A 27,599-nucleotide genomic window follows, 5' to 3' on the forward strand; every position below is an offset into this window, starting at 1 on the left:
TGCAGAAAATGCCTTGTCGTAGTGGGAGGGTTGTTAAGCAACCTTAAAAGATTCATGTTTTGGGAGAGTTTTTGAACTCGATCCCTGAAGGACATGAACCTGATCTCCGGACATATGACGAAGCACTCCAAGATAAATATGAAGCATCTTGGCAAAGAGTAATGAATAATAGAATTAGAATATATGTATTCTAATAAAATCTGGAAGCTTGTAGAACCACCAAGTGGTGTAAAAGCCTTTGGGTGTAAAGGGTCTATAATAGAAAAGAGGGATAGACAGGAAGGTAGAAACCTTCAAAGCAAGGCTTGATGAAAAAGGAAACTTTTTCACTGGTAGCCATGCTTAAGTCTATCCAGATTCTTTTATCTATTTGGCAAGTGGATGTCAAGACAGCATTCCTTAATGGAAGTCTTGAAGAAAGCATCCATATAAAGCAACCAGAAGGGTTCATTGCAAAGTGCTAAGAGCATCTTGTGTGCAAGCTCAATCAGTCTATGGACTGATACAAAGCTTCAAGGTCTTGGAACATCTAGTTTATCAAAGTAATCCACACCTATGGATTTATTGAGTAAACGGATAAAGTTTTGTGTATACAAAAGATGTGATGGAAACGTGGTGGTATTTCTTGTACTATACGTAGATAACATTTTTGGTAGTTGGAAACAATATCAAAATGTTGTTAGAAGTAGGGGTATGGTTGTCCAAATAATTCGATATAAAGGACTTGGGAGAATGTATATATTTTTAAGATCAAAGTAATAAGGGATCACAAGAAAAAATATATTTATTCCAAGCTTTATACATCGGAAAAATCCTTGCTTGTTTTAAGCATGCAAAACTCCTCAAAAGGTTTCTTACCTTTTAAGCATGGAGTGTCTTTATCTAAAGAGATGTCTCAGATAACATTAAAGGAGATTGAGGACATGTAGGCAGTTCTTTATGCTTCGGCAGTTAGACAACCTAATGTATGCTATGCACGAGATCTGAAATTTGTTTTGCCAAGGGCATAGTTAGCAGATATCAAAGTAACCCTTGACAAGGACATTGAACTGTAGTAAAGCATATATTAAAGTACCTTAGAGGCGCTAGAGATTATATGCTAGCTTACAAGGCAGTTAATTTGGTCCTAGTGGGTTGCATGGATTTTGGCTTCCAATCGGATAGGGATAATAATAAGTCAACCTCGGGGTTTTGTGATTACTTTAGGAGGTATAGTCATAACTATGGAAGAGTGATAAGCATTGGTGTTTTTTTGGACTCCACCATAGAAGCTTAGTATATGGCAAGCCTCTGAGGTAGCCATAAAAGCTGAATGACTCAATAACCTCAAGATAGACTTAGATATGATTTCTGGTTTATCCAAAGATTGTTACAATTTAATGTAATAATGTTGGTGCAGTATCAAACTCGAAGAAACCATAAGTCTATAAGGCAAGTAAACACAATAGAGCGCAAGTACCACCCAATACGAGAAATCGTATAAACGAGGAGAAGTTGTTGCTGCCTAGATTGCATCAGGTGATGACCTATAGATCTTTTCACTAAGGTCCTTAAGGCAAGAGCTTTTGATGGGCATGTTGAAGGGTTGGGAATCAGATGTATGGCAGCAGATATGGCAGCTTAGTCTTTTAGTATAAGTGGGAGATTGTTAGAGTGTATACTAAAAGCCTAGCTTTTGGTATAAACATTAATCTAGAAATAAGAATCGCATTGGTCAAATGTCTACATTTATGATAAATGTAGTTGCTCAATTAATTTATATTGTAGATAACATGGTGTGTGGTATCACATACAGAAGATCATGTTATCGATTCCTTATAAATTATAAACGAGCTCACGACCAAGATGGAAAGGAACAAACCATTGGAAGGTCGTAGTGTAATTAGGTATTAGTTTATCTTAACTATATGATTACACTAGTACACTTAGAGTGTATTGAGTAGGACCATTTGAGGTCGTTCCTTTTATACTGACTTTATAAAAGAATAAAGACCTCAGTTATTATGGAAGTGTGTGCTCTTAATCCTAATATAATAACAAGCACATATATTTGATATTTATTTCTTTAATTTATCAATGGGTGAGATTTAGTTCGATAAATCAATAAACCCGATAAGTTGGGAAATGGTATCACTTATAGTGTGTGTTGTTGATTATAGAAGGAAACTGTGTCCTAGAGATACTAGGTTGATAATGTCCTCAAGAGGAGCTCATAAGGATTGTCATGTTAAACCCTGCAGGTGGACTTAGTCCGACATGATAATAAGGTTGAGTGGTACTACTCTTGGACTTAGATATTAATTAAATGAGTTGTCAGTAACTCACTTAATTAGTGGACATTCGATATCTTAAACACAGGGAGACTAACACGCTCATAATAAGAAGGAGCCCAAAATGTAATTTGGGATTGGTGCGGTAGTTCAATAATAGTTCTTTAGTGGAATGAATTATTATTGATGAAATTAAGTTGTGTGTTCGGGGCGAACACGGGATGCTTAATTTCATCGGGAGACCAAAACCAATTCCTCCTCTCGGTCCCTATCGTAGCCTCTAGTATATAGAGATTTATACCCACCGCATACCCACCTTCTTACCCATCCAATGGGGCCGGCCAAGCTAGCTTGGAACCCCAAGCTAGGGCCGGCCAAGATCAAGTGGATGAGTCATGTAGGTGGCCGGCCAAAGCTTGGGTCCCAAGCTTAGGTGGCCGACCACTAGAATATTAAAAAGGATTTTTATTAAAATTATTTCTTATGTGGATATCATGATTTTAAAAGAGAGTTTAAAAATTAAAAATTTCCTTTTATAGTTTTCTACAAAAGATTAAGAGAAGAGATTAATCTCTTTCCTTATTTGTAGTTTAAAAGGATGGTTTTAATTTTGGTAAAACTTTCCTTATTTGTAAATCATCTACATGTTTAAAGAGAGTTTAAAATTTGAAATCTTTCCTTATTTGTTGATTAAAGGAGGATTTTAAATTTTAAGAAAACTTTCCTTTTAACCATGTTCATGATTTAAAAGAAAGTTTAAAATTAATAATTCTCTTTTATTAGTTTCTACAAAGATTGAGAAAAGATTTGATATCTTTCCTTATTTGTAGATTAAAAGAGATTTTAATTTTAGAGATAACTTTCTTTTATCCACATGTTTAAAAGAAAGATTTTAATTTATTAAATTTCCTTTTATAAACCAATCATGAAGGGATTAAATTATTGGAAAAATTTTATAAATTTCTGGAGACAAATTAGGAAGTTTTAATTAATTAAAACTCTCCTTGTTTGTAGCTTATAGTGGCTGACCATGTAAATTGAGAAAAGGAAAATTGTTTTAATTAAATAAATTTTTCCTTTTCATGGCAAAAGAATTAAGGAAGTTTTAATTAAATTTCCTTATTTGCCAAGACCAAGGATTATAAAAGAGGGGGTAGAGAAGGCTTCATGGTGAACAACCTCTATTATTTCTCTCCCTCTTTTCCTTGGTGTTGTGGCCGGCCAACCTCTCTTCCTCTCTTCCTCTTGGTGGTGGCCGAACCTTCTCTATTTGCTTGGAGCTCTTGTGGTGGCCGGATACTACTTGGAGAAGAAGAAGAAGAAGGAGAGAAAGCTTGTATCCCTTGGAGCTTGGTTGGTGGAAAAAGATCTTCATCTTTTGGAAGCTTTGTGCTTGGCCGAAACTTGAAGAAAGGAGAAGAAGGTGCTTTGGTGGATTCTCATCTCGGAAGATCGTTGCCCACACAACGTCCGAGGTTAGAAGAGGAATACGGTAGAAGATCAAGAGGTCTTTCTAAAAGGTATAACTAGTATTTTTTATTTCCGCATCATACTAGTTATTTTTGGAAATAATACCAAATACAATAGGCTTACGATTCTAGTATTTCGAATATGTTTTTCGAAGTTGTGTTCTTTTGTTTTATTTTTCCTTGTGATTTGATTGTTCTTTTCGGTTAACCTAAAGTTATTTTAGGAAATTAAATATTAGATTTCTATAAAAGGTTTTGTCTAGTCGGTGGTGGTTGCTCCCATATCCAAGAAGGCCATGTGCCTCGCGACGTCAGTACTGGGAACCAATTATGGAAATTAATATTTAATAGAATTAATAACTTAAGGTGATTTGGGTCGAACGTGTTAAGTTCCGCAGGAGATCCAAGTCAAAACCTAAAAGAACAAATAGATTAAGTTTTGGATCAAACGTGTTAAGTTCCGCAGGCGATCCAAAATTTAATTTAAAAGAACACATGGTAGCTAGGAAAAGGTTCAGACCTTTGTACAAAATTTTTGTACAGTGGAACCTCTAGGCTTTCCGAGTAGCAACCAACACTTACTTGGGGTTCTCTATTAAGCACAAGAAGTAATAAGAATCCGTGAGTTTACATCTTTTCTCCTTATTTCTTTACCTCTTTCTTTGCTAACCCCCGCCCTCTTATGGTATCATATATTTCGTAAACATACATAGCAGAAGACTTAATGATAAATAAACTAATTTATTATATCACACACACCACATGCATGCAAGATATAATCACGCAGACAAGATCATAAAACAAAATGAAATCAAATAACAATTATTCTAGGTATACTTTATGGATAACCTATAACGAGAAGGGCATCAACCTTTTGCGATATTATCAAATCTTGCCTTTATTCATATCCATGATGAGCTCTCCAAGATAACTCCAAGAGAATAAGCTTTGCCTTCAGAAGGTACTAGTCACGAGTGAAGAAGAAGGATCAAGAAGAGGTAGAAGAAGTAAAAGGGAGATCTTCTTCCTTTGGGTGGCTCACGACAACAAGAGGATACCCTCTTGTTGTGGTCTGCGACAAGAGAGAGGGAGAGGTATTGGATTTAGATTTCCAAAACCTAATCAAGCCAATAATAAATTGTGTGTTAATTTTCTCTTAACCATATCAATATATAGTCCTCTTTAATGAGTTGGATTAGAATGCCCAAATCCAACTCATTATGCCTTAACCAAAAAATTAGCTCATTAATCCCTTGATTTGGTTTACAACTAAATCAAGTTGGTACATAGCTATACTAAATTGGTTCATGACTAAACCAAATAGAGTCCAACTCTTTCATAAGAGATGTGACACATCCGCACTTCCCTTTCGACAAATATTTCCATATTTATCTTGTGTATAGTTCAACCAAACATTTATCTCTTGATCTGAGAATCCTATTCTCTAACTTATTTTACATCTTTTAGAGACTCGTAGTGCTTGTGACCTAATAGGTTTTCAGTTTATCTTGGTCATCTATAATTAACTATTTAATTATGGAATGATCATAAGTGGTGCCTAGTAGTACATCATGATCCCCAATTAACGAAAAAATTATAGTTGATCTCAGAATTAATTATGAACCCTTCAGTAGCTACAGTGAGTCATGACTCATTCTTTTTACTCATCTTAAACTCACTTGGTTCAGGACATGGTCTATGTGTTTGCCCCCACTAGGCTGACTACGTTATACCTAGCCCAAGTAATACTTGTTGGAGTAATCTCAATGGTCCGTGTGACCATGTGTTTTAGTGTTTGGACAAAGGGTTTAAGTTACGTTTACCCTTGTTATTTGATATGTGTATATGAGTGTGCAGGTTTGCAGGATATATATATGACTTTGCTTAATGGATTCAGGTCTGGTGAAGGATAGAGCATTCGAGGGACCGTGGACAAGACAACAATGACAAGGGTTGAGGGAAGCAACTTCAAGGGATATATGAAAGATGGCATTGGGGACGAGCCATGGCCTTGGATGCATCCGAGGGACGAGAGCCAAAGAAAGTAGGCTTGAAGGTAAGAGGTCAAGGTTGTAAAGAACAATCAAGTGAGTCGTGAGGGTACAAGTGCATGAGAGATTGTATTTAGGGAAAAATCTCGAGGGCACTATAGCAGTCAACTGGGTACTGTAGCAGCCAACAAGGGCACTGTAGCAGTCGACTGGTGCACTGTAGCAGTCGACTGGTGCACTGTAGCAGTCGACTGGTGTACTGTAGCAGTCGACTGGTACACTGTAGCAGTTGACTGGTGTACTGTAGCAGGCGACTGGTAGAGAGTTGTTGGGCTGGCACCAGTCGAGTGGTGCAAGGACCAGTCAACTGGCAACGGTAAAATAACAAGGTTGTTTTCTTCCAAGCTCTATAAGAAGGAGCTTGGGATGAGCGACCAAAGTGATGAAATTGGACTTGGTTAAAGCCTAATTAGTAGTCACTAAGTGCTCAACATTTCCCTTGTATCCAAGTATTTTTGGTGAGTGTTATGGTGAGGTTTCTCCACCCACAAGGAGGTTTGAGCTAGCTGAAGTTTTCAGGGACTAATCCACAGACGGATTGAGGGATCGTCCACCTTACGGGTAACCGTGGAGTAGGAGCAAGTTATCTCCGAACCACGTTATATCGACATGTTAGAGATTTTCATTTCCTTTCTCATTGTCTTTAGCTTTTGTATTCGTATTTGTATTTGCTTGTATTCCACTGTGCTAACGAATACGTAGGAAGCGATTATTTGGGGGGCACATCTATTCAACCCCCCCTTCTAGTCGGCCGTAACACCCCCTACAATACTTCCTTGTTTTGTGGATTCAAATTACTTGTACATGTGTACAAGAGTCTCATACTCTTAACATGTGATGCTTTGACCAAAGACTTTGAGTAATAATCCTAATGAGTGGCCATAGAATATATATCTTCTCGCAAGAAGCGGTGAATCCTATGTGGGCTATCCAAATATCATCGGGTACTTCGACTTATATCCAATCATCTCGGGTCTGCACTGTTGGTGCAGTTAGCACTAACGGTCTAACTCAGGTTTTGATCAATGACAAAGTAGGTAAGTGGATGACAATAGGGAAGTTCAAAGAACGTCGGTAGCACTCATGGCTGGAGAAAATGAGAGATGACTGTGGCTCCTCAGTGTTAAAGTGTATACTAAAAGCCTAGCTTTTGTATAAACATTTATTTTATAAATAAAGAATCACATTGGTCAAATGTCTACATTTATATGCTAAGTCTAGTTATTCAATTAATTTATATTGTAGATAATATGGTATGTGGTGTCATACACAGAAGATCATGTTATCAATTCCTTATAAATTATAAACAGTAGCTCACGACTAAGATGGAAAGGAACAAACCATTGTAATAGTCGTAGTGTAATTTGATATTAGTTTATCTTAACTATAAAATTACACTAGTACACTCTGAGTGTATTGAGCAGGACCATTTAAGGTAAGTTCTTTTTATACTGACTAAATAAAAGAACAAGACTTTTGTTATTGTGGAAGTGTGTGCTCTTAATCCTGATATAATAACAAACACATATATCTAGTATTTATTTCTTTGACTTATCAATGGGTGAGATTTAGTTCGATAAATCAATAGGCCCGATAAGTTGGGAAATGATATTATTTATAGTGTGTGTTGTTGATTATAGAAGGAAACTGTGTTCTAGTAATTTAGGTTGATGATGTTCCTAAGAGGAGCTCATAAGGATTGTCATGTAAACCCTACAGGTGGACTTAGTCCGACATGATGATAAGGTTGAGTGGTACTACTCTTGGAGCTAGATATTAATTAAGTGAGTTGTCAGTAACTCATTTAATTAGTGGACATTCTATATCTTAAACACAGGGAGACTAACACACTCATGATAAGAAAGAGCCCAAAATGTAATTTGGGATTGGTACGGTAGTTCAATAATAATTCTTTAGTGGTATGAATTATTATTGATGAAATTAAGTTGGGTGTTCGGAGTGAACACGGGAAGCTTAATTTCATCGGGAGACCAAAACCAATTCCTCCTCTCGGTCCCTATCGTAACCTCTTATTTATAAAATATTATACCCACCTTCTTATCCACCTTAAGGTGGTCGGCCAAGCCTAGCTTGGAGCCCAAGCTAGGGCCGACCAAACCAAGGTGAATTGGTTCCATTGGGTGGCCGGCCCTAGCTTGAACCCAAGCTTAGGTGGCCGGCCAAGATAAAATACAAGAATGGATATTCTATCTATTTATGATAGCAAATGTGTTATCAAGATAAATAGGGAAGTTATCTGTTCTGGTAAGTTCGTTGACAATTTGTATACTCTAAAACCAATAACTCTCACGATGCAACAAATGGAAATTAATAGCACATCTTCTAATTCTAATAAGAGAAAGGAACATTCGGAAATGAACCAAACATATCTTTGACATCTAAGGCTTGGTCATATTAACTTAAGTATAATTCAGAGGCTAATAGCCGATGGACTCTTGGGTTCATTAGTGTTGGAAAACTTTTCAACTTGTGAATCTTGCTTGGAAGATAAAATGACCAAGAGACCTTTTAAGGCCAAGGGGTATAGAGCCAAAGATGTGTTAGAACTAGTTTATTCTGATTTGTGTGGTCCTATGTCTATCCAGGCAAGAGGTGGTTACGAATATTTTGTCTATTTTATAGACGATTATTCGAGATACGGATACATTTACTTGATGCGCCGTAAGTCTGAGTGCTTTGATAAGTTCAAAGAGTACAGGGCTGATGTGGAGAAATGTCATGGTAAAAGTATCAAGACACTACGGTCTGATCGTGGTGGCGAATACCTCTTTGGAGAATTTAGGAATTACTTATCAGAGACTGGGATTCAATCCCAATTGTCTGCACCTGGTACACCCCAACAGAATGATGTGGTAGAACAAAAGAATATGACTCTTATGGAAATGGTTAGATCGATGATAAGTTATTTAGAATTACCAAATTCGTTTTGGGGATATGCTCTGGAAACAACAATATACATTCTGAATATGATGCCTTCTAAAATAGTACCCTCTACTCCCATGGAATTGTGGAATGAGTGTAAGCCTAGTCTGAGTCATATCCGGATATGGGGTAGTCCAGCACATGTGCTGAAGGGAGATACTGACAAGTTGGAATCATGTACAAAAGTTTGTTTGTTTGTGGGATATCCTAAGGGAATGAAAGGTGGTTTGTTTTATAATCCTAAAAATTAGAAGATCATTGTAAGCACCAATGCTCGATTTTTAAAAGAAAATTATGTAATGAACCATAAGCCCATGAGTGAAATTGTTCTAGAAGAAATTAGAGAGGACACGTCTAATTTAGTACTAACAGTGCAAGATGAAATATCACAAGAAACTGCAACACGTATCACAAATGATACACAACAACAGACAATGCCTCGTCGTAGTGGGAGGGTTGTTAGGCAACCTGAAAGATTCATGTTTTTGGGAGAGTTGTCGGACTTGGTCCCAGGTAAACATGAACCTGATCCCAGAATATATGACGAAGCACTCCAAGATATAGATGCAGCATCTTGACAAAGAGCGATGAATTCTGAAATAGAATCTATGTATTCTAATAAGGTCTGGGAGCTTGAAGAACCACCAAATGATGTAAAAGCCGTTGGATGTAAGTCGATCTACAAAATGAAAAGAGGGATAGATAGGAAGGTAGAAACCTTCAAAGCAAGGCTTGTTGCGAAGGGGTATACTCAGAAAGAGGGAATCGATTATAAGGATATTCCACAAATAGACAAACTTCTGTACGTGATTCCAACTTGTCAGTACCTCCCTTCAGCACATGTGCTGGACTACCCCATATCCGGATATGATTCAGACTAGGCTTACGCTCATTCCATAATTCCATGGGAGTAGAAGGAACTATTTTAGAAGATACCATATTCAGAATGCACACTCCTGTTTCCAGAGCATATCCCCAAAATGAATTTGGTAATTCTGAATAACTCATCATTGATCTAACAATTTTCATAAGAGTCCTATTCCTTCGTTCTGCCACACCATTCTGTTGAGGTGTACCAGGTGCAGATAATTGGGATTGAATCCCGGCTTCTGATAAGTAATTCCTAAACTCTCTAAAGAGGTATTCGCCACCACGGTCAAACCGTAGTATCTTGATACTTTTACCAAGATGTTTCTCCACATCAGCCCTATATTCTTTGAACTTGTCAAAGTATTCAGACTTGCGGCGCATCAGGTAAATGTATCCGTATTTTGAATAATCGTCTATAAAGGAGATGAAGTATTCATAACCACCTCTTGTCTGGATAGACATAGGACCACACAAATCAGAATGAACCAGTTCTAACGCATCTTTGGCTCTATACCCCTTGGCTTTAAAAGGTCTCTTGATCATTTTACCTTCCAAGCAAGATTCACAGGTTGTAAAGTTTTCCAACTCTAATGAACCCAAGAGTCCATCGGCTACAAGCCTTTAAATACTACTTAAGTTAATATGACCAAGCCTTATATGCCAAAGATACGTTTGGCTCATTTCCGAAAGTTATTTTCTCTTATTAGAGTTAGAAGATGTGTTGTTAATTTCCATATTTTGCTTTGTGGGAGAAATTGGATTTAAAGTATATAAATTGCCAACCAATGCACCAGAACAAATAATCACCTTATTTCTCTTTATAACGATATTGTTACTAAAGGAAACAGAATATCGATCCAAATATAGTTTAGAAACTGAAATTAAATTCTTTCTAAAACTGGGTACATAAAGACAATTTCTTAAAATCAAACTTCTATTCCTATCAAAAGATAAGTAGACGCCTCCCACTGCAACAGCCGCCACCTTGGTAGCATTGCCCATGTATACGGTTATCTCTCCTTCAAATAGTCGTCCGATTTCCTGGAACTCTTGCAAAGAATTGCAGACATGATCAGTGTCTCCTGTATCTACACACCAGGTGCTGGTAGATAACACCACTAAACATGTTTCAACTACTAGAGCATGAGATATACCTTTATTGTTCTGATTCCTACGAGGACAGTCCGCCTTCCAATGTCCTGATTGCTTGCAGATGAAGCACTTGCCCTTCGGCTTCTTCATTCCAGCTTTTTGTCCTGTACCCTGAGGTTTATTCATCTTCTTTGCTGAAAAGTCCTGTTTCTTCTTCTTCTTGCCTTTCGACTTAGAAGTAGAACCATTTTCAGCATAGCGAATCTGAGAACTGTGATGAAATATTGCTTCTGCTGCCTATAGTTCTGTCAGAAGTTCCGCCAACGTATACTCTCTTTTGTTCATGTTATAGTTCAGGCGGAACTGCTCAAAACTTCTGGGTAGCGTTTGGAGAATTATATCGACCTGAGTTTCCCCATCGATTTCTCCTCCAAGGACTTGTATTTCATTCAGATAAGCCATCATTTTGAGGATATGATCCCTTACGGGTGTCCCCTCAGACATGGTGGCTATCATTAACTTTCTCATTGCCTCTTGCCTAGCAGTCCGACTCTGGTGCCCAAAGAGTTCTTTGAGATTGTTCATTATATCATAAGCAGTTGTTAAATCTTGATGCTGATGTTGCAATACATTTGACATTGAAGCCAAAATGTAACACCGCGCCATCTCATCTGCTTTTACCCATTTCTTATGATACTTAATCTCCTCTGGGGTAGAGTCACCATTAGGTGTATCTGGGCATACCTCTGACAGTACAAACTTATAGCTTTCAGCAGTTAAGACAATATCCAGATTTCTTTTCCAATCTATATAGTTTGGACCAGTAAGTCTATTCTCTTTTAGAATAATGGCCAGTGGGTTGAAAGTCATCCTAAGAATCACAAAATAAATTTTGGTCAGGACTCTAAATTTAGAATAATATTGATTCCTCAAACAATACTATTTAAATTTACCAACACCTCAAAGCACCGTGAATATTGCATGCCACGTTAGTGTGAACGTATACAAATTCAACATTTGTAAGAGGAGGGTGTAACCCATTAATTTTATTATCTTGTCATCCTAACTTTATGACAAATAAAATTAATAGTTGGTTTTCCTTTGGTCACACAAAACAATAGCAGTGACTCCGTTGGGGAGGATACTATTGAATGCATCTAAGTGTATACTATTACTTGATACTTAGTCCATTAAATAAGATTGTGCCCCTTCAGTTGGAGAAGATCACACGCTCCTAAATAATTTCCTATAACCATCCATAAAGGACGTTTGATCTACTGATCCCCAACAAACCCATCTGTTGTGGAGGGAGGCACTCAGAGCCAACACGCAAGCTTGTTGCATCACTTACAAACCAGTAATGGAGACCATGAAATTTATTAAAATCCCTCTCCCACTTAGTTATTTAAAATGAGGATTTTAACCTATGCTAGCATATCATGCACACATACATCACAGTAAATAAAAGCAATAAATTTGGAAATTAATTTTTCAACTATTATGGCCTTTTCCATCACTGTCTTTAGTATGCTCCAACCCTAGCTGCTGACATCTTTAGCCACCGCCATCGGGTTGAGTTGTCGCATCTATCTTGCTTCTTATTCCGCTGTGCCTCTGGTCCTCCAATAGCACCACGCCTCGCAAAGATACGATCCGTGACAAATATAGAATTTTACATATATCGATCCTATATAGAGAGGAATATACATGTATTCTAGATCGAACAAAAAATAAAATTCTAAAAATAATACAGCTCCTGCTATATTTGATACATACAATCATGCACACAAAAATAATACCCTTGACATGTCTAAGGGTTCAATCACACACAATATCTATATGCCATAATAGTTAGAGCCTGCAACCACAAAGTTAGCACATCCTACTATTATCCTGCCTAAATTATGTATGACACGTGCATAATTAATTTGAAAACCAAAACACACAGAGGCAAACCCTAGCTCTGATACCAATTGTTGGTTAGTCCTAGGAAGATTGTACCGGTTCCACTGTACAAAAATTTTGTACAAGTGTCGAACCTTTCCTAAATAACCTATTGTGTTCTTTAGAAGTTAAATTAGGAATCACAAACGAAACTTAACATTATTGATTCCAAATTAATTTATCTGTTCTTAATGGTTTAGACTTGGACCGCAAGCGGAACTTAACACTATTGATCCAAATCCACCTACATTATAAATTCAATTAAATATTAATTTTCAAAATTGGCTTCCAGGTTAAACATGGCGAGACACAAGGCCTTCTTGGATATGGGAGCAACCACCACTTCCTAGACAAAGCCTTTTAAGGAAAGCTAATATTTAATTTCCTTATATAACTCTAGGTTTAACAAAAAAAAATAATCGAATCACAAATTCGAAAAAACAAAAACACAAACTCGAATAACAAATCTGAAAAAAACTAGAATCTATTGCCTCTTGTGTTTGGAATTCTAACAAAGAAAAATAAATAGCATGATGCAGAAGAAAATTACAAGTTATACCTTTTCTTTGCAAGCTAATGACCTCAAGATCTTCTGCCGTATTTCTCGCCTCGCTTTGGACATCGTGTGGGTGACGATCTTCCAAGATGAACACCACCCAAAGCCTTCTTCCTCCTCTAGAATTCGACCACCACCACCACCAAGGAGCAAAAGAGAGCAAAGGGAAAAGAGAGGGAGAGAGGGACCGACCACCAAGAGAAACTCCACCAAGAGAATAAGAATTGTGTTCTCATGAGGCCTCCTCACCTCTTCTTTATATTACTTGCCCAAGGAAAATAAGGGAAGAATTTTTACAAAAATTAAAATCTTCCTCTAGTTTTTCCTTTTCCCTTTTATTTTTCCTTTTCTTTCCTCTTGATTGAATCAATCACCAATCATTGATTGGTTTATTTTTATTTTTATTTTTATTTGGTCGGCCCCTTACTTGGGCACCAAGCAAGGGTGGCCGCCCCCTTAAAGAGGAAGAAAAAAAAAATATTTTTTATAAAATTTTATAAAAAAAGAAAACCTCTTATAAAATTTTACAAGCTCTCTTTCTAAAAATGAATGTTAAAAAAGGAAAGTTTTAAAAATTAAAACCATGTTTTAAAATTTAAAACTTCTCTTCAAAAATTTCCTTTTTTAACATCAATAGAAAATTTTAATTTTAAAACTTCTCTTCCTTTTTTCTAAAACCATGAAGATGGTTAAAAAAAAGGAAAGTTTTAAAACTTTTAAAACTTTCTATTAAACCATGTGACCTAATTCAAATAAGGAAAGTTTTATATTTTAAAAACTCTCTTTTAAAACTTGTAGTTTTCTACAAAGAGAAGATTTTAAAAATTCAAAACACCCCTCCTATTTGAACTAATCATGGTCGACCCCTACTTGCTTGGTCACCAAGCAATAGGGCCGACCCCCATAGAGGAGGATGTGGCCGACCCTTGCTTGGTCACCAAACATTGGACCGGCCCCCTTCTTGGACACCAAGATGGACTTATATTTGGATGGACTTGAAGCTTTAATGAGGCTACGACAGGGACCTAGAGGAGAGATTGGTTTTGGCCTTCCGATGAGTCCCGTGTTCGCCCCGAACACACAACTCAAGTTCATCAACAATAACTCATTCCACTAGAGAGTTATTTTTGCACTATCGCACCAATCCCAAATTGCATTTATGGGCTCCTTCTTATCATGAGTGTGTTAGTCTCCCTGTGTTTAAGATAACGAATGCCCACTAATTAAGTAAGTTCCTGACAACTCACTTAATTAATATCTAAGTCCAAGAGTAGTACCACTCAACCTCATTGTCATGTCGGACTAAGTCCACTTACAGGATTTAACATGACAATCCTTATGAGCTCCTCTTGGGGGCATTCTCAACTTAGATTACTAGGACACAGATTCCTTCTATAATCAATAACACACACTATAAGTAATATCATTTCCCAACTTATCGGGCCTATTGATTTATCAAGCTAAATCTCACCCTTTGATAAGTCAAAAAAATAGATACTAAATATATATGTTTGTTATTATATTAGGATTAAGAGTACACACTTCCATAATAACTAAGGTCTAATTCTTTTATTAAGTCAGTATAAAAAGAACTTACCTAAAATGGTCCTACTCAATACACTTTAGAGTGTACTAGTGTAATTTATTAGTCAAGATAAACTAATACCTAATTACACTACGACTATACTAATGGTTTGTTCCTTTCCATCTTAGTCGTGAGCAACTGTTTATAATTTATAAAGAGCTGATAACATGATCTTCTGTGTGTGACACCACACACCATGTTATCTACTTTATAAATTAATTGAACAACTATATTCAACAAATAAATATAGACATTTGACTAATGTGATTCTTTTATTTCAAAAATAAATGTTTACAAAAGCTAGGCTTTTAGTATACACTCTAACAGTAGCTTGGGTGGATTCTCATCTCGGTAGATCATCGCCCACACGACGTCCGAGATAAGAAGAGGAATACGATAGAAGATCAAGAGGTTGTTGCTTACAAAGAAAGGTATAACTAGTAATTCTATTCCGCATCATACTAGTTTTCTTTGTATATATTTTGAAATACCAAACACAAGAGGAATATGATTCTAGGTTTCGAATTTGTTATTCGAGTTTGTGTTTTTTATTTTTCAAATTTGTGATTCAATTATTCCTTTTGGTTAAACCTAGGGTTATATAAGGAAATTAAATATTAAATTTCGTTAAGAGGTTTTGTCGAGGCAGTGGTGGATGTTCCCATACCCAAGAAGGTCAAGTGTCTCGCTATGTTTGACCTGAGAATCGATTTCTGAAATTAATATTTAATTGAATTTGTAACATAGGTGGATTTAGATCAATAATGTTAAGCATCGTTTGAGATCCAAGTCTAAACCTAAAAGAACAGATAAGTTAAACTTGAAATCAATAATGTTAAGTTCCATTTACGATCCAAGTTTAATTTCTAAAGAACACAATAGATTGTTAGGAAAGGTTTGACACTTGTACAAATTTTTTGTACAGTGGAATCGGTACGATCTTCCAAGTAGTAACCAACACTCAATTGATTGATGACTACTCGCAGTAGCCGATGGTTGCTTGCTGCGGTTGATATGTGAGATCTAGAAGGTAAGCAGTTGGTGTGAACCAGCGAGCAAAATGGGCGATGGCGATTGGCTGATGGCTAGAACAAAGGAACAACGGTGACAACTGGTTTAGGGGAAGGTCTGATGGCAATGATCCATGCAACTGAGGGCGGATCGACGAGGGGAGGGCATTAGAGATGGGACTCATGGAATCTAGCATCTGACCACGATGGTCGACTACGCTTGTGCTCGCAGCGATCCGAAAATGGGGCGGCTGCAAGCTAGGGCATGGGCTAATAGGGAAGTTGTCTGTTGAGGCCCGCGAGCAGAACAATTGGTGGTGTCTTCGGGTCGGCCTCACTCAGCAAGTGCGGTGGCGATAGGTGGAGTAGCTAGGTCTCGAGAGGGAGGGGGACAAATGGCGGTGTTGGTGATGGGTTTGGGGAAAAGGAAATTGGGAATGAGGTGGATAAGAGATTAGGTTTTGATTGATTCAACTATAGGTTAATCAAATTAATCAGCTCCTAATTAAGTGATAATCCAAACAAATTTTTCCTAAGCCTAATATATCTATTCCTTTAAAATGTGCTATCTTAACTTAGATTAAATTATAAAAAATTTCTAAAAATCTCTAAAAATTCTTACAAGTATTTTCTTAATTAACGTGATTATTTAAATATGATTTAATTATTGAATCTAACACGTCCAATTTTCCACCTAATGTCCGTAACCTCTAGGACTTTCACCTACTGTCTTTGACTAGTAGGATTTTCTACCCGATATCCTCGACCTGCTAAGACTTTTGCCCAATCTCTCAGATCAAGACTTCCTTGCCTAGCAGCAACTAGGGCTTTCCACCTGTATAGTAATTACTAGGACTTTGACCTTGCCTAACTCACATAGGATTTCCTTGCACGCTCAGTCAGATTCATTAGAACTACAATAACCCTTAACTTTGAATTTTTTGTCATTATTAAAACTTGGGTTTGATCATCTGGTACTTCCTACACCAACAAATACTCCTTGAACAAGTAGGTGTGATTGGAGTTCTTGAAGGTGAAGTTATTCATGAGGACAAACTCATGTTTCACCATTGTTAAAGGAGTAGAGGTGAAATCATGGCTGAAAGTTGAAATCAGATGGAAGTAGAGATAGATCTAATCGAGGCCTCTTGTTGGATGTCAAAATTGTAGGATGTCGGATGGGTGATGACATGAAGAGATTGTAAATTAGGGGAGGAAGTGAGAATGGGAGGAGGAAGAGATGGAGAAAACACCATCGGTAGAGGTTCTTAAAGTGAAGGAGGATTCTTGTGAATCAGGAAGAAAATCCTAGCTTGAGAATGGTACATTCCGAGAAGATCGACAAGCAAGGAGATAGTTGTCAACTGGAGTGAAGGAAGCATCAAGCATAAGGTAGAGATTTCAAGGTATGGAAAGAACAAACAAGCACGGTTGCCCATGGGGCTAGCTCCCCTACTACTCAAGACGAGTGCAAGGTGACAACCACCCATGCTACCTTATGTCGGATTGAGGCACGCGAGAGAGGGGGTGAATCATGTGTATTAAAAACTTATCTTTTAAAAATTAAAAACAAAGTACAATGAAATTAAAAGTAAGAAGAAAAACCTAACACAAGGTGTTACTTGGTTCGGAGCCTTTGCCAACTCCTACTCCAAGACACACGATCCCTCAGACCATATCAACAAAAAATCCACTATCAACCTCTTCTATGACTGCTAGAAGAGAGAATCGAATACAAGATATCAAAAAAGGAAAGTGTAATAGCTTACACTCCCTTTTTACAAATAATAAAGAGATGTAGTAATTAACTTCGTTACCAACTCATACAAAGAGGATTTAGAAGCGACCAGGAGTTGGTGTCAATTTGCCGACAACAGTTGGAAGTTGCGAAGTAGTAGCACAGCAGTAGTCAAACGTGTTCGCAATAGCAGAAAGGTCTTTGCAACTCATAGAGAAGATGTGTCTTGATAGCTGCTCGAATAGCGCTTATATGGACTATTGAAGGTACCTCCAGTTTCATCTGAGGCGCCTCCAACAACAACTTTTATCCCCTTATCTTTAAAATCGATAAAACTCACAACTTACGGATTTTATCCTCTAGAGGGAGCTTTCAAAGCTTTCTGAGGTGCCTCCAGTGCTAAGTTTCAAGGTGCCTCCAACCGCATGGGAGGCGCTTCCGCGCCCTTCCACGCAAGGACTTTGACAAAGCATCCAAGACGCCTCCACTCAAATAGGAGGCGCCTTGGGTGAATAGTGATTTGAGGCTAGGATCATTGTTCATCCAAGGCTTGAGGTGTTTTTCACCCTTGCAAAATGCGTTAGTCCAAATAACAAATTATACCATGCAAAACAAAGTTAGCACAATAATAAAATAACATTATTAATTAGATCCTATCTTTTCGAGACCCGAATCTAGTTATGGTGTCAGTTTAGATATCCAAAATTGACTTAAACTGGATCAACTCCTAAAGTCTCTAATTGGGACTCGCCTTACTAGAACACACTCCTCTAGTGACTTACCTTACTTACCATACAGAATTGTTTGACTTGCCTTTGACCTACCAAGTATTCTCGCCAGTTGTCATGTCCGCAGATTCAACTGGATTTCGGCCAACTATCAGGTTCCGCAAATCTAGTTGGATTTTCCGCTGGATATCAGGTTATTTCTTGATCTATCTGGACTTCCACACCAGCTATTAGGTCCAACAAACCTAGCTGGATTTCAGTCTAATGTCAGGTTCTCCAGACCTGTTAAATCTTGCATACTTGGTAACAAGATTATATCACATCACACCTAATTTTAATCCATTAATCATTCATTAAAACTTAAATTTGACCATTCATATTAATTGTACTAATATATTCATTCCTTATGTTTCATTCATCCTTTCTTCACCTCTAAGGATTCTTTTCCCATCCTCTTTTTTCTTTATCCTTTTTTTTTCCATGTCTTAAAAATTTATTTCAGTCCTTACTTTCTATCCTTTCATCATCTACACTTCTGAGTAAATAGAACATTAAAGTGCATCTATATATTTTTAACATTTATTTTTTTAAAAAAAAAAGACTATGTAACCATGTCAACCAAAATTATTATATTATATTTTTGAGTATTAGTCACTTTAAAATTATCCTTTCTTTTCCCTGTCTTAGGGATTTAGTAGCACAGTTAGATTCCAATTACCTCTTAAGTTCATTTATGTATTATTCAAATTCGAGGTAAATATTTACTTCATCTTTAACTATTATTTTAAATATTAGTAATCATCCATAATTTATTTCCTTTGTATTAATCTTGATATGAATTGACGAAGACACTAGAAATAAATATAATCATCTTTTACCATCATATATTCAAATTCAAATTTTGAACAACCACAACGACTACATAATCATTTTAAAATTATTTCTATCACATGAAAAGTATAGTTAAAGTTTAATGGTCTTGGATTTAAATTTGGAGATAAACTGGTCGTGCATTAGTTTTAATAAAATTAATATACGACTAATTTTGATTATTTTTATTTTTAAAATTTATTTTTAATAATTTAAATTTATAATTCATATAATAGTTTTGACCAAAATTATTATATAAAATAAATTTAATTAAACTTAATCAATAATAAATGAGTTTGAACACAACTAAGTTTAAAATGGCTCATGCTACATGTGGTGTGGCTAATAAATAACTGATTTTGTTTTTTTAAAAATAAATTAAGTTAATTCTCAATCAGGCCGTTCGGGCTGATGTTACAAACCCAAGGCCGAAGGACAATGATGGGCCGACCTAGCCTGACTCCCAAAGCCCAACTAGGATTCGGAATGCCGGCTCGGCACTATATGAGATCTCTCGTTCACAAGCCCTAACTCGTTTGCTTCGACGCGCGAGATCGGAACGAGCTCGGCGGCAGGGTAGCGAGGAGTAAGCAGAATTGTTTTCCTCTTTCTTTGGCTTACGATCACTTCGCTGAAGCTATTCAACTCTGATATCTCGTGTTAGGTTGTTAGTCCGTTTGGGATCGATGGCGGCAACGTATGGAGCAGTGAAACCGGCTAAGATTGGGCTGGAAGAGTCTCAGGAGGAGTTGCACCGCATTCGGATCACCCTCTCCTCCAAGAACGTCAAGAATCTAGAGAAGGGTGAGGTTTTGTGGTTCCGTTCGCGTTGATTCGCACAGTTCTTGGCTTTTGACTCCGGTTTTTTTATCGCGTTTTGGTTGGTCAGTGTGTGCGGATCTGGTTAGAGGAGCGAGAGACAAGCAGCTGAATGTGAAGGGGCCTGTGAGAATGCCCACCAAGGTCCTCAACATTACTACACGTAAATCTCCGTGTGGTGAAGGTATTCCAATCTCTCTCTTTCAAAGTTTTTAGATATTTACCACGTTTTCTAAGTCATTTCTAGTTTATTTTTCATCACCCTGATACTTCCATCATAGTTTCTGCATATAGAATAACAATGTGGAGCACCAAATTATAATTTGGTCTAGTTACTTATCCATCATTATAACATCAATATCATGCTAACGTCTATCACACTTCTCAAGTCTCCTTTTCAGACAATTGGCCATGTTTATAAAGACTGCTTGCACAAACATATTTATCATAAATGTATTTCAATGATCTCTCTATCCACTGTCAGCCTATCTTTCATTTGATTAAACATTAGAAGAAACAAAAGTGATCTCCTTACACTACATTATCAAATGTACTTGTTATTTTTTAATAATTGTAGTATTAGTAGTGGTAAAGCACTCAGAGGCAAAAAAAGAGAACTAGAGTTTAAATCCCAGTGGGGATGATTTTGGAGGGCGGTCTTTGAGTGTGCATAAGTTGTGCTAGGGGGAAGGTTGTCTACCTAAGATTTATTGAGTGAAGCTTGGACACCTATATTATCAAAAATAAAAAAAAATAACTGTAGTATCAGAAGCATTCTAAAATTTGTCAGGGTTACAACCACCAGCCAATAAATTGTTAAGTTTGAAAGTTATCCTTTTAAGTCTATTGGAAAAGTTCATGAAGATTATATGCAGAAACACATTTTTGGAATGTATTTTTGTATTTTTGCTACACAATATCAAGCTATCTTTCTGTTGATTATACATTAGAAGTAACAAAAGTGAGTCATACATTACATTAGTAAATGCCAACTAGTTACAGATTAGTCATTGTAACCATATTTATGAAGTTATGTTTTGGTTGATTATGTTAGGATCCATAGATGAGATAGCTTATGTTCAATTAGAGGGGGAGAGGATGGATAGAAGATGCCCCTAAATGTAAATTTTTGCACAATAAAACAAATCAAATGCTAGTGGTTCATGTGCCCGTGTGTTGTTTGAGTTAAGATTATGTCACAACAAAAATAATATATATAGATACACAACATGCTAACACTGGTATTTAATTTTGTTCTGAGATCCTTGTCATAACTCACCAAATTTCAAGCCTAAGAGACGATCTTGATCTCTCCTTTGGCCTATTAGTCTTGACTTATGGTTTTTCTTCTTAGATCCTTTCTTAAAAGACCATTCTAGATAACTTCCTAGAATCTTGTTTTAATCTAGATATTGTAGAACCTTTCTTAAAAGACCATTCTAGATAACTTCCTAGAATCTTGTTTTAATCTAGATATTGTAGAAACCATCTAGGCTAATAGTGTACACCATTGGATCAAATTGGTCTCAAACGCCTATTTTAGGAGTGGATGCCTATGAATACTTCCCTCCCCATTCACTTGTAATTCATCCTCAAGAATAATAAGTTCTATTTACTCTTTAATTTCTCAAGTCCTTTCAATTTTTCTCTTAACTTCTCTGTGTGGTTCTCCCTTGAGTTAGGCTTACTTAACAACTTTGTGGGATAAGTTGTCCAAGTGTTGCATGGGTAAGTGGTGCTAGAATCAAACCAGAGAAAGGCAAGTTCTCACCATTTTGCATCTAAATATTGTGCTTAGAAAAGCAATGGCATTGGACTATTGCTTCCAGCACCACTTACTCGTGCGACACTTGGATAATTTATCCCCACAAAGTTTCTAAGTCTAACTCGCTAAGAAACTTGCGCTAGAAAAACTAAGATAAAGACTTGGAGGGCTTGAGAGATTAATAAGTAAAGAGAACTTATTATTATGTGGATGAATTAGAAGGGGAGGGAGGTAATTATAGGCATTCTCCTTTTAAATAGACGGTTGACATCAATTTGATCCTATGGTGAACATTATTAGTTTAGAAACTTTCTACAATATCTAGATCATAGTTATTTAAGATGTGAGGTGTCCAAAAATGCATAGGTGCTGTGGGACATGAAGCACACGATTTAAGGTGAGACACATGCCTTATTGAAAGTTGATTGGTAGAAGATCTTCTATTAGTTCCTTTTGATGTAGTTGCCCTTCTTTTGAAAAAGATGAAGCTCAAGATTTGAAATTGTATGCATCTTCACCAACTCCAGAAGTTCGTTTGACTTCACTCCAAGTCAAATTGTCATCATTAATTACTACATCATTTGCACCTATACATCTCACTTCAATGAGGCAAGAAAAATTGGCCTCAAGCGCACTTGTCGCTTCTCACAAGGCGTGTGCTTCTTTTCAAGCAATGCACCTGGGTAGCATAAGAGGTTCGCCTGGCTCGGTGCGTCCAGGTGAGAGCCTTTAATAACTATGATCTAGATGATGATAAGATTCTAGATAGTTATCTAGAATGATATTTAGATGAAAAATCATGGGCCAACACCATGAGCTAAGAGAGTGGGCCAAAGGGTGGATCAAGAACCTCTCTTGGGCTTGAAATTGGGTGAGTTGTGACATTTTCTCCTATCTAAGCTCGCAACGTCCTTGGTGTGTTATCTTCCTTTTAGCGGTTGATGTGCTTGGTAATTCCTGCTTGATGTGCTCGGTGAATTGCGACGATGTTTTCTCTCATTCTCAACTTGCCTCAATGTTTGGTAGATTCTTCCATTTTTACTAAGAATTCGGTGTAGTTTGGAACTCCTTTTGAATGATCTTGTTTGGAACAATGTACTGCACATCTTTATCAAAGGAGGTGACAATGGCTGTTGGTTTATGATTTCACCTGTTCATACTTGGGTCATACTTGTCTTTGTGAAGATGCTTGACAATGCGTGATTTTGAATCTTGGCTATTTAGTTATGTTAAATTTATTCAATTTCATGCATTTTACTTTTGTTTTTTGTTTTTGTTTTTTTCTGGTAGTACAAGTTCAAGATAATGATTTTCTATTCTTATATTTAACAATGCTCATCTTTAGTTTTGGTTTTACACAAAAGCAGGTACACCATAGGTTGTATTATTTGGCCGTCCTTATCTTTGCTGTTGTTTTGTTACATGAATTTGACTGTGCAGATGACTACAGGAAAATTTATTTGAAACTTTAATTTCTCTATGAAATTTTCATAAAGAGAGCATTTTAAAACTGATGCACAGTCCAGTATTGTTCGTAACTTAGTATTTAGATGTACAAATCTAGTTATTCTTAGATTATTCTTGCTAATTCCTCTTACTGAGATGTGGTTAGACCGTCCATGCCTGGGAGTGACTGATCTTACCTTGATACATGCAATCGTTTTACAAATGAAATGGTTTTCTGGTTTGCTTACACATTTACTCAATTTAGCTGAAAATGTGTTCTGAAGATAATCGAACTCTGAATTTATTTTTGCAGGAACCAACACATGGGATCGATTTGAGCTGCGGGTACACAAGAGGGTGATCGATCTTCGTAGCTCTCCAGAGGTGGTGAAACAGATCACTTCGATTACCATAGAGCCGGGTGTGGAGGTTGAAGTTACTATTTCAGAATGATAAGCTTGGTAAGTCGTGGTAATCCAATTCTGCCACCCCTAGGCTAGTCTTCACCGACCTGTTAAAAGGTCATTATCTAAGAGGCTGATTAGATTATCACATCTATGTTTCTATGACTCAGTTTCTTCTTTCATTCCAAATGCTCTCAAAGTAGTTGCTGCCTAATTCACTATCAATGTTCTACTCGATTAAAAAGCGTTGAAACTTATTTTTTGCAAGCATAATTTTCCAGTTCTTTGTCAACCGTGACTCTAAACTTATTGCAGTGATTGGTTATATAATTATAGTTTGGTAAATATTTATTGTGATGTCGTCGACAAGTACAAAACCTAAATCTTCATTGCACAGTTTGATCAGGAAAGGAACCAAATCCTAACAGAAAAATGTAATGTTCGGCTTTCGTTTACGTTATCTTGCATGGAAAATAGAAGGATAGCCAAACTGTACATTGATCATGAGGTTGGTTGATAACTTCTATTCGATGCGAGTAACCTTCAACTTGATGCGAGGTAGCGGGACGAAAACTAATGAATTTAGTCACTTCATCTGCCCCATAGTTCCATACCACATAACAGACCAAATCTGGTCAACCAAATCTCCTACAGTAGGTTGTACAACTTGATTGACCCCAAATTGTGGTGTATCGGAAGTGTATCAAATTATCACCTAGGCATCTAATTTGATCCCTAATTATGGTGCTTTTGTGGGATTTTTTTTTTTTTTTTCAAATGGGGCGTATAATTACTGGATGATGGGTTTTTGGATTGTCGTTTTGGATTGTCCCGCGTGGACGTTTTTTAATTTATCTTGATTTATGGCAAACATTAATTGGCTGGGTGGGCCGTCCTAGGTTTGATATTATTCATTATTTTTTTTTTTATTTTAATCGCTAGACTTGTGAACTCGAAACTTATATTATTATTTTTATTATATTATGAGTAACTTAATATTTTTAAAATTTATTAATTACGATATTTTTATATATTTGATTAAAATATTAAAAAATAAACTCATAGTTAAAATGTTTATAAGTTAATAAATAAGTATTGATAACCATGAATGAATTAAGCTTACGGGTGTTTAAATTTATTTATTTAATATATATTTTTATTACAAGAGTAAAAGGTGATATTGCCGGCCCAAGCGGCTGGTTTGGTATTGTCTCTTCTACCGTAAGATATATATAAGTAAATTATAGGAATATTTTGTTCAAGCATGGAAAAGTTAGTATTCGAATGAAGCATTTTATCATCCTTGGGAATTGATTTCAGGAGATATTATTATCTGAGCGTTGAGTCGACGGACATTGGGGACTTGGTACGCTTTGTTATTTTCGGCTGGTGGCATAGCTCTCTGACGATCCTGCAAAGAAGCCGAGCCGGGAGGGGTTTCCCGGCGACGATCCTCCGATGCTCAAGTCAGGCAACGAGAGAGGCAGCGTAATGAGGCTATAGTAGAGATGTCTGTATACCTTCGTCGACGTCTGGGGGTCTTTATATAGGACCCCGAGGGAGCGCGGGCACGTTTCTCGATGCGTGCAAGCTTCCCCAAACATACCTTAACGAGTCTGTGTTAGAAAAGTACTTCTGGCGTCATTCCGCAATCGTCCGAGCATATCCCGGATGTGACGGTGGAAGTTTCCACCGTATGATTCTGTGTACGGCTCGGCTGCCAACTCTGCTACTTGTCGGCGGCAGGTGTCTCGAGGATGATGTTATCCCCTGTCTCCTTTGTCCTCTTGCGTTCCCTGTCTGTTCCAGGGTCGAGCGGATAGGTCGCTCGGTAGGCATATCACCTCTGCATCGGTCATATGCTCGGATGAGACTGTTCCTGCCTGTGTTGCCTTGTGCACCGGCCGAACGGACAGCCTGCTCGACCCTTGAAGCCTTTTTACCTCGAGCATCGGAAACTCGACTCCTAGTCGGGTTGTCTTTCATTTGGTTCGGGGGATTCGAGGCCGGTCGACCTACGATAACCGATCGGTCGGCCTGCTTCGTCCGGTCGGCGGGTTTCCTGGTTGAATCCCTTGGCCTCTGACCTACAAGTGCCGCTGACCCTCCGCCGACGAGGATCCCCCGTCCTTATCATCGGATCACATGTCTCCCCTTCAAGTCTAGTTGAAGGAGGCGCTAAGTCCGACTGATTGGACTGCCGGTCGGCTTGAATGACATCGCCTTGCCACTCTAGAATGTTCTTCAAGCGGCCGCTCGACCCCTTCCGAGCGCTGGCTTTGCTGCCGCGTCGACGGTCCTCGCTGACGTCCTTCGGATCTCTTCGGGATTCGTGCAAATCTTCTCCATTAAGACGGAGCACGCGCGCTGCGCGCCGTAATGGCGCTCATTAAATGCGCCCTTATGACATGATGCCACGTGGCGCCTCTGCTAGCGTCATCGTATGGCTCGGCGGTGTGTCCGATGGGACATCGGCGGTTTGAAATGAACGACCCGATGGGGGCCTCGGTTCCTGTGACCTGCATCGGACGGTCGAGGCCGATCGGGCCCGACCTTATAAAGCCGTCGCCTCCTTCCTCCGCTGCATTTCCGCCTTCACGTTCCTCCGTCTCTCTTCGGTGCTTCGGCGTTCCGGCGACCCCGCTTCTCCGTGTTCCGACGATTCTCCGCCGTCTTCCTTCGATCCCCAGCTTCTTCGTAAGGTTCCTCCTTTTCTCCTCTCTATTTTCCTCGTCTTCTTTGTCAAGTTCCCGTCTTCTGGTCATTGTTTCTCCCATCTTCTCCTTGTCCTGTGTCATTTTCTATTCTCTTGGTTTTTGTTTTCTTGCCTGATCGGATAATGGCCAGCTCATCCCGACCCGTAGAACCCACTTTAGGCCCTTGGTATACTACCATGGAATCTCGCTTCGATCGGCGTGACGCCGAAGCCTTGCTTGACGGTTTTGACATTCCGTCTGACTTTATTCTACCCTCTCCAATCGCTCGGCCTCACAAACCGCCGAGGGGAGCCATCTGTTTTTTTCGCGACCAATTCACAGCCGGTCTGCGGTTTCCTCTTCATCCCTTCTTTGCCGATGTTTGCAACTTCTTTGGTCTTCCACTCGCCCAACTAGTTCCCAACACTTTCCATCTTTTGTGTGGAGTGGTGGTACTGTTCAAGACACACCGCATCCCTCTCCGATCGGAAATTTTTTACTATTTTTATTACCCCAAGCAGTCCGAGTTGGACACCTATCTATTCCAGGATCGGCCCGGCCTTGTCTTTTTTGTTAAACTCCCCTCCTCCAATAAACACTGGAAGGAGTATTACTTTTATCTTCGTTTCCCCGAGCGGACTCCCTTCCGAACCACATGGCAGGTCGGACCGCCTACCTCTCCCGAGCTAAAAAGATATAAGACCCGACCGGACTATCTCGAGGCTGCAAATCTATTTGCTGGTCTGAAGCTCGATATTAACAAGCTTCTGCCTGAAGGCGTGCTATATATATTCGGCCTGAGTCCGAGCCGCACTCCACTTCCGAGCAGCTTCGGTAAGAATTTCACTTGCACATGTATTTTGAGTGCTAACTGATTTTCTTCTTTTTCCTTTGCAGCTAATATCGTAATGGAATCCGTGATGCAAGGGATTTTGAAGAGGAAAGCCGAGGCGCTCGAGGCGCTCGAGGCGGCCGTCGCCAAAGAGATGGAGCGATTGGGCATCGCTCCGGTCGACTCTCACGAGGGTGAGAGCGATACACATGCAGAAGAGTCGGCCGCCCAGGCCTCCCCCGTGGAGGTGACGGGAGGTAATACTTCAAACAGGGAGCCAGCCATGCAAGAGGAAGGCTCCGGTCAGGAAGACGGGTAGCCACTCAGACAAAAGAGGCGTCGGACGGATACACCGTTGCGATCGGCTACTTCTGCTGTTCGCGTGTTCGAGCGGGCGGGGTCCGATTCTCGTGGGAAAACTCCAATGGTGGAGGCATTATCATCCGATCGGACTCCTTCTCAACTGAACTTGCCCGCCAACCCCATTGAGGCTGTGCCGGTCAGCGCTCTT

The 27,599-nt window shown here is 38.4% G+C and overlaps 1 protein-coding gene across 1 annotated transcript; it reads left to right on the plus strand.

The window, feature by feature from the left end:
- The first annotated feature begins 19,658 nt into the window (after nucleotides 1-19,658).
- On the plus strand, nucleotides 19,659-23,852 carry LOC122056467 (40S ribosomal protein S20-1-like). Its single transcript, XM_042618441.1, has 4 exons — nucleotides 19,659-19,712; nucleotides 19,791-19,930; nucleotides 20,016-20,129; nucleotides 23,470-23,852. The coding sequence occupies exons 2-4, from the start codon at nucleotides 19,813-19,815 to the stop codon at nucleotides 23,607-23,609; spliced, it is 372 nt and encodes a 123-aa protein (XP_042474375.1). The 5' UTR covers nucleotides 19,659-19,712; nucleotides 19,791-19,812; the 3' UTR covers nucleotides 23,610-23,852.
- Nucleotides 23,853-27,599: the final 3,747 nt, after the last annotated feature.

Source organism: Zingiber officinale, chromosome 1B (genome assembly GCF_018446385.1).
Source record: "Zingiber officinale cultivar Zhangliang chromosome 1B, Zo_v1.1, whole genome shotgun sequence".
NCBI lineage: Eukaryota > Viridiplantae > Streptophyta > Magnoliopsida > Zingiberales > Zingiberaceae > Zingiber > Zingiber officinale.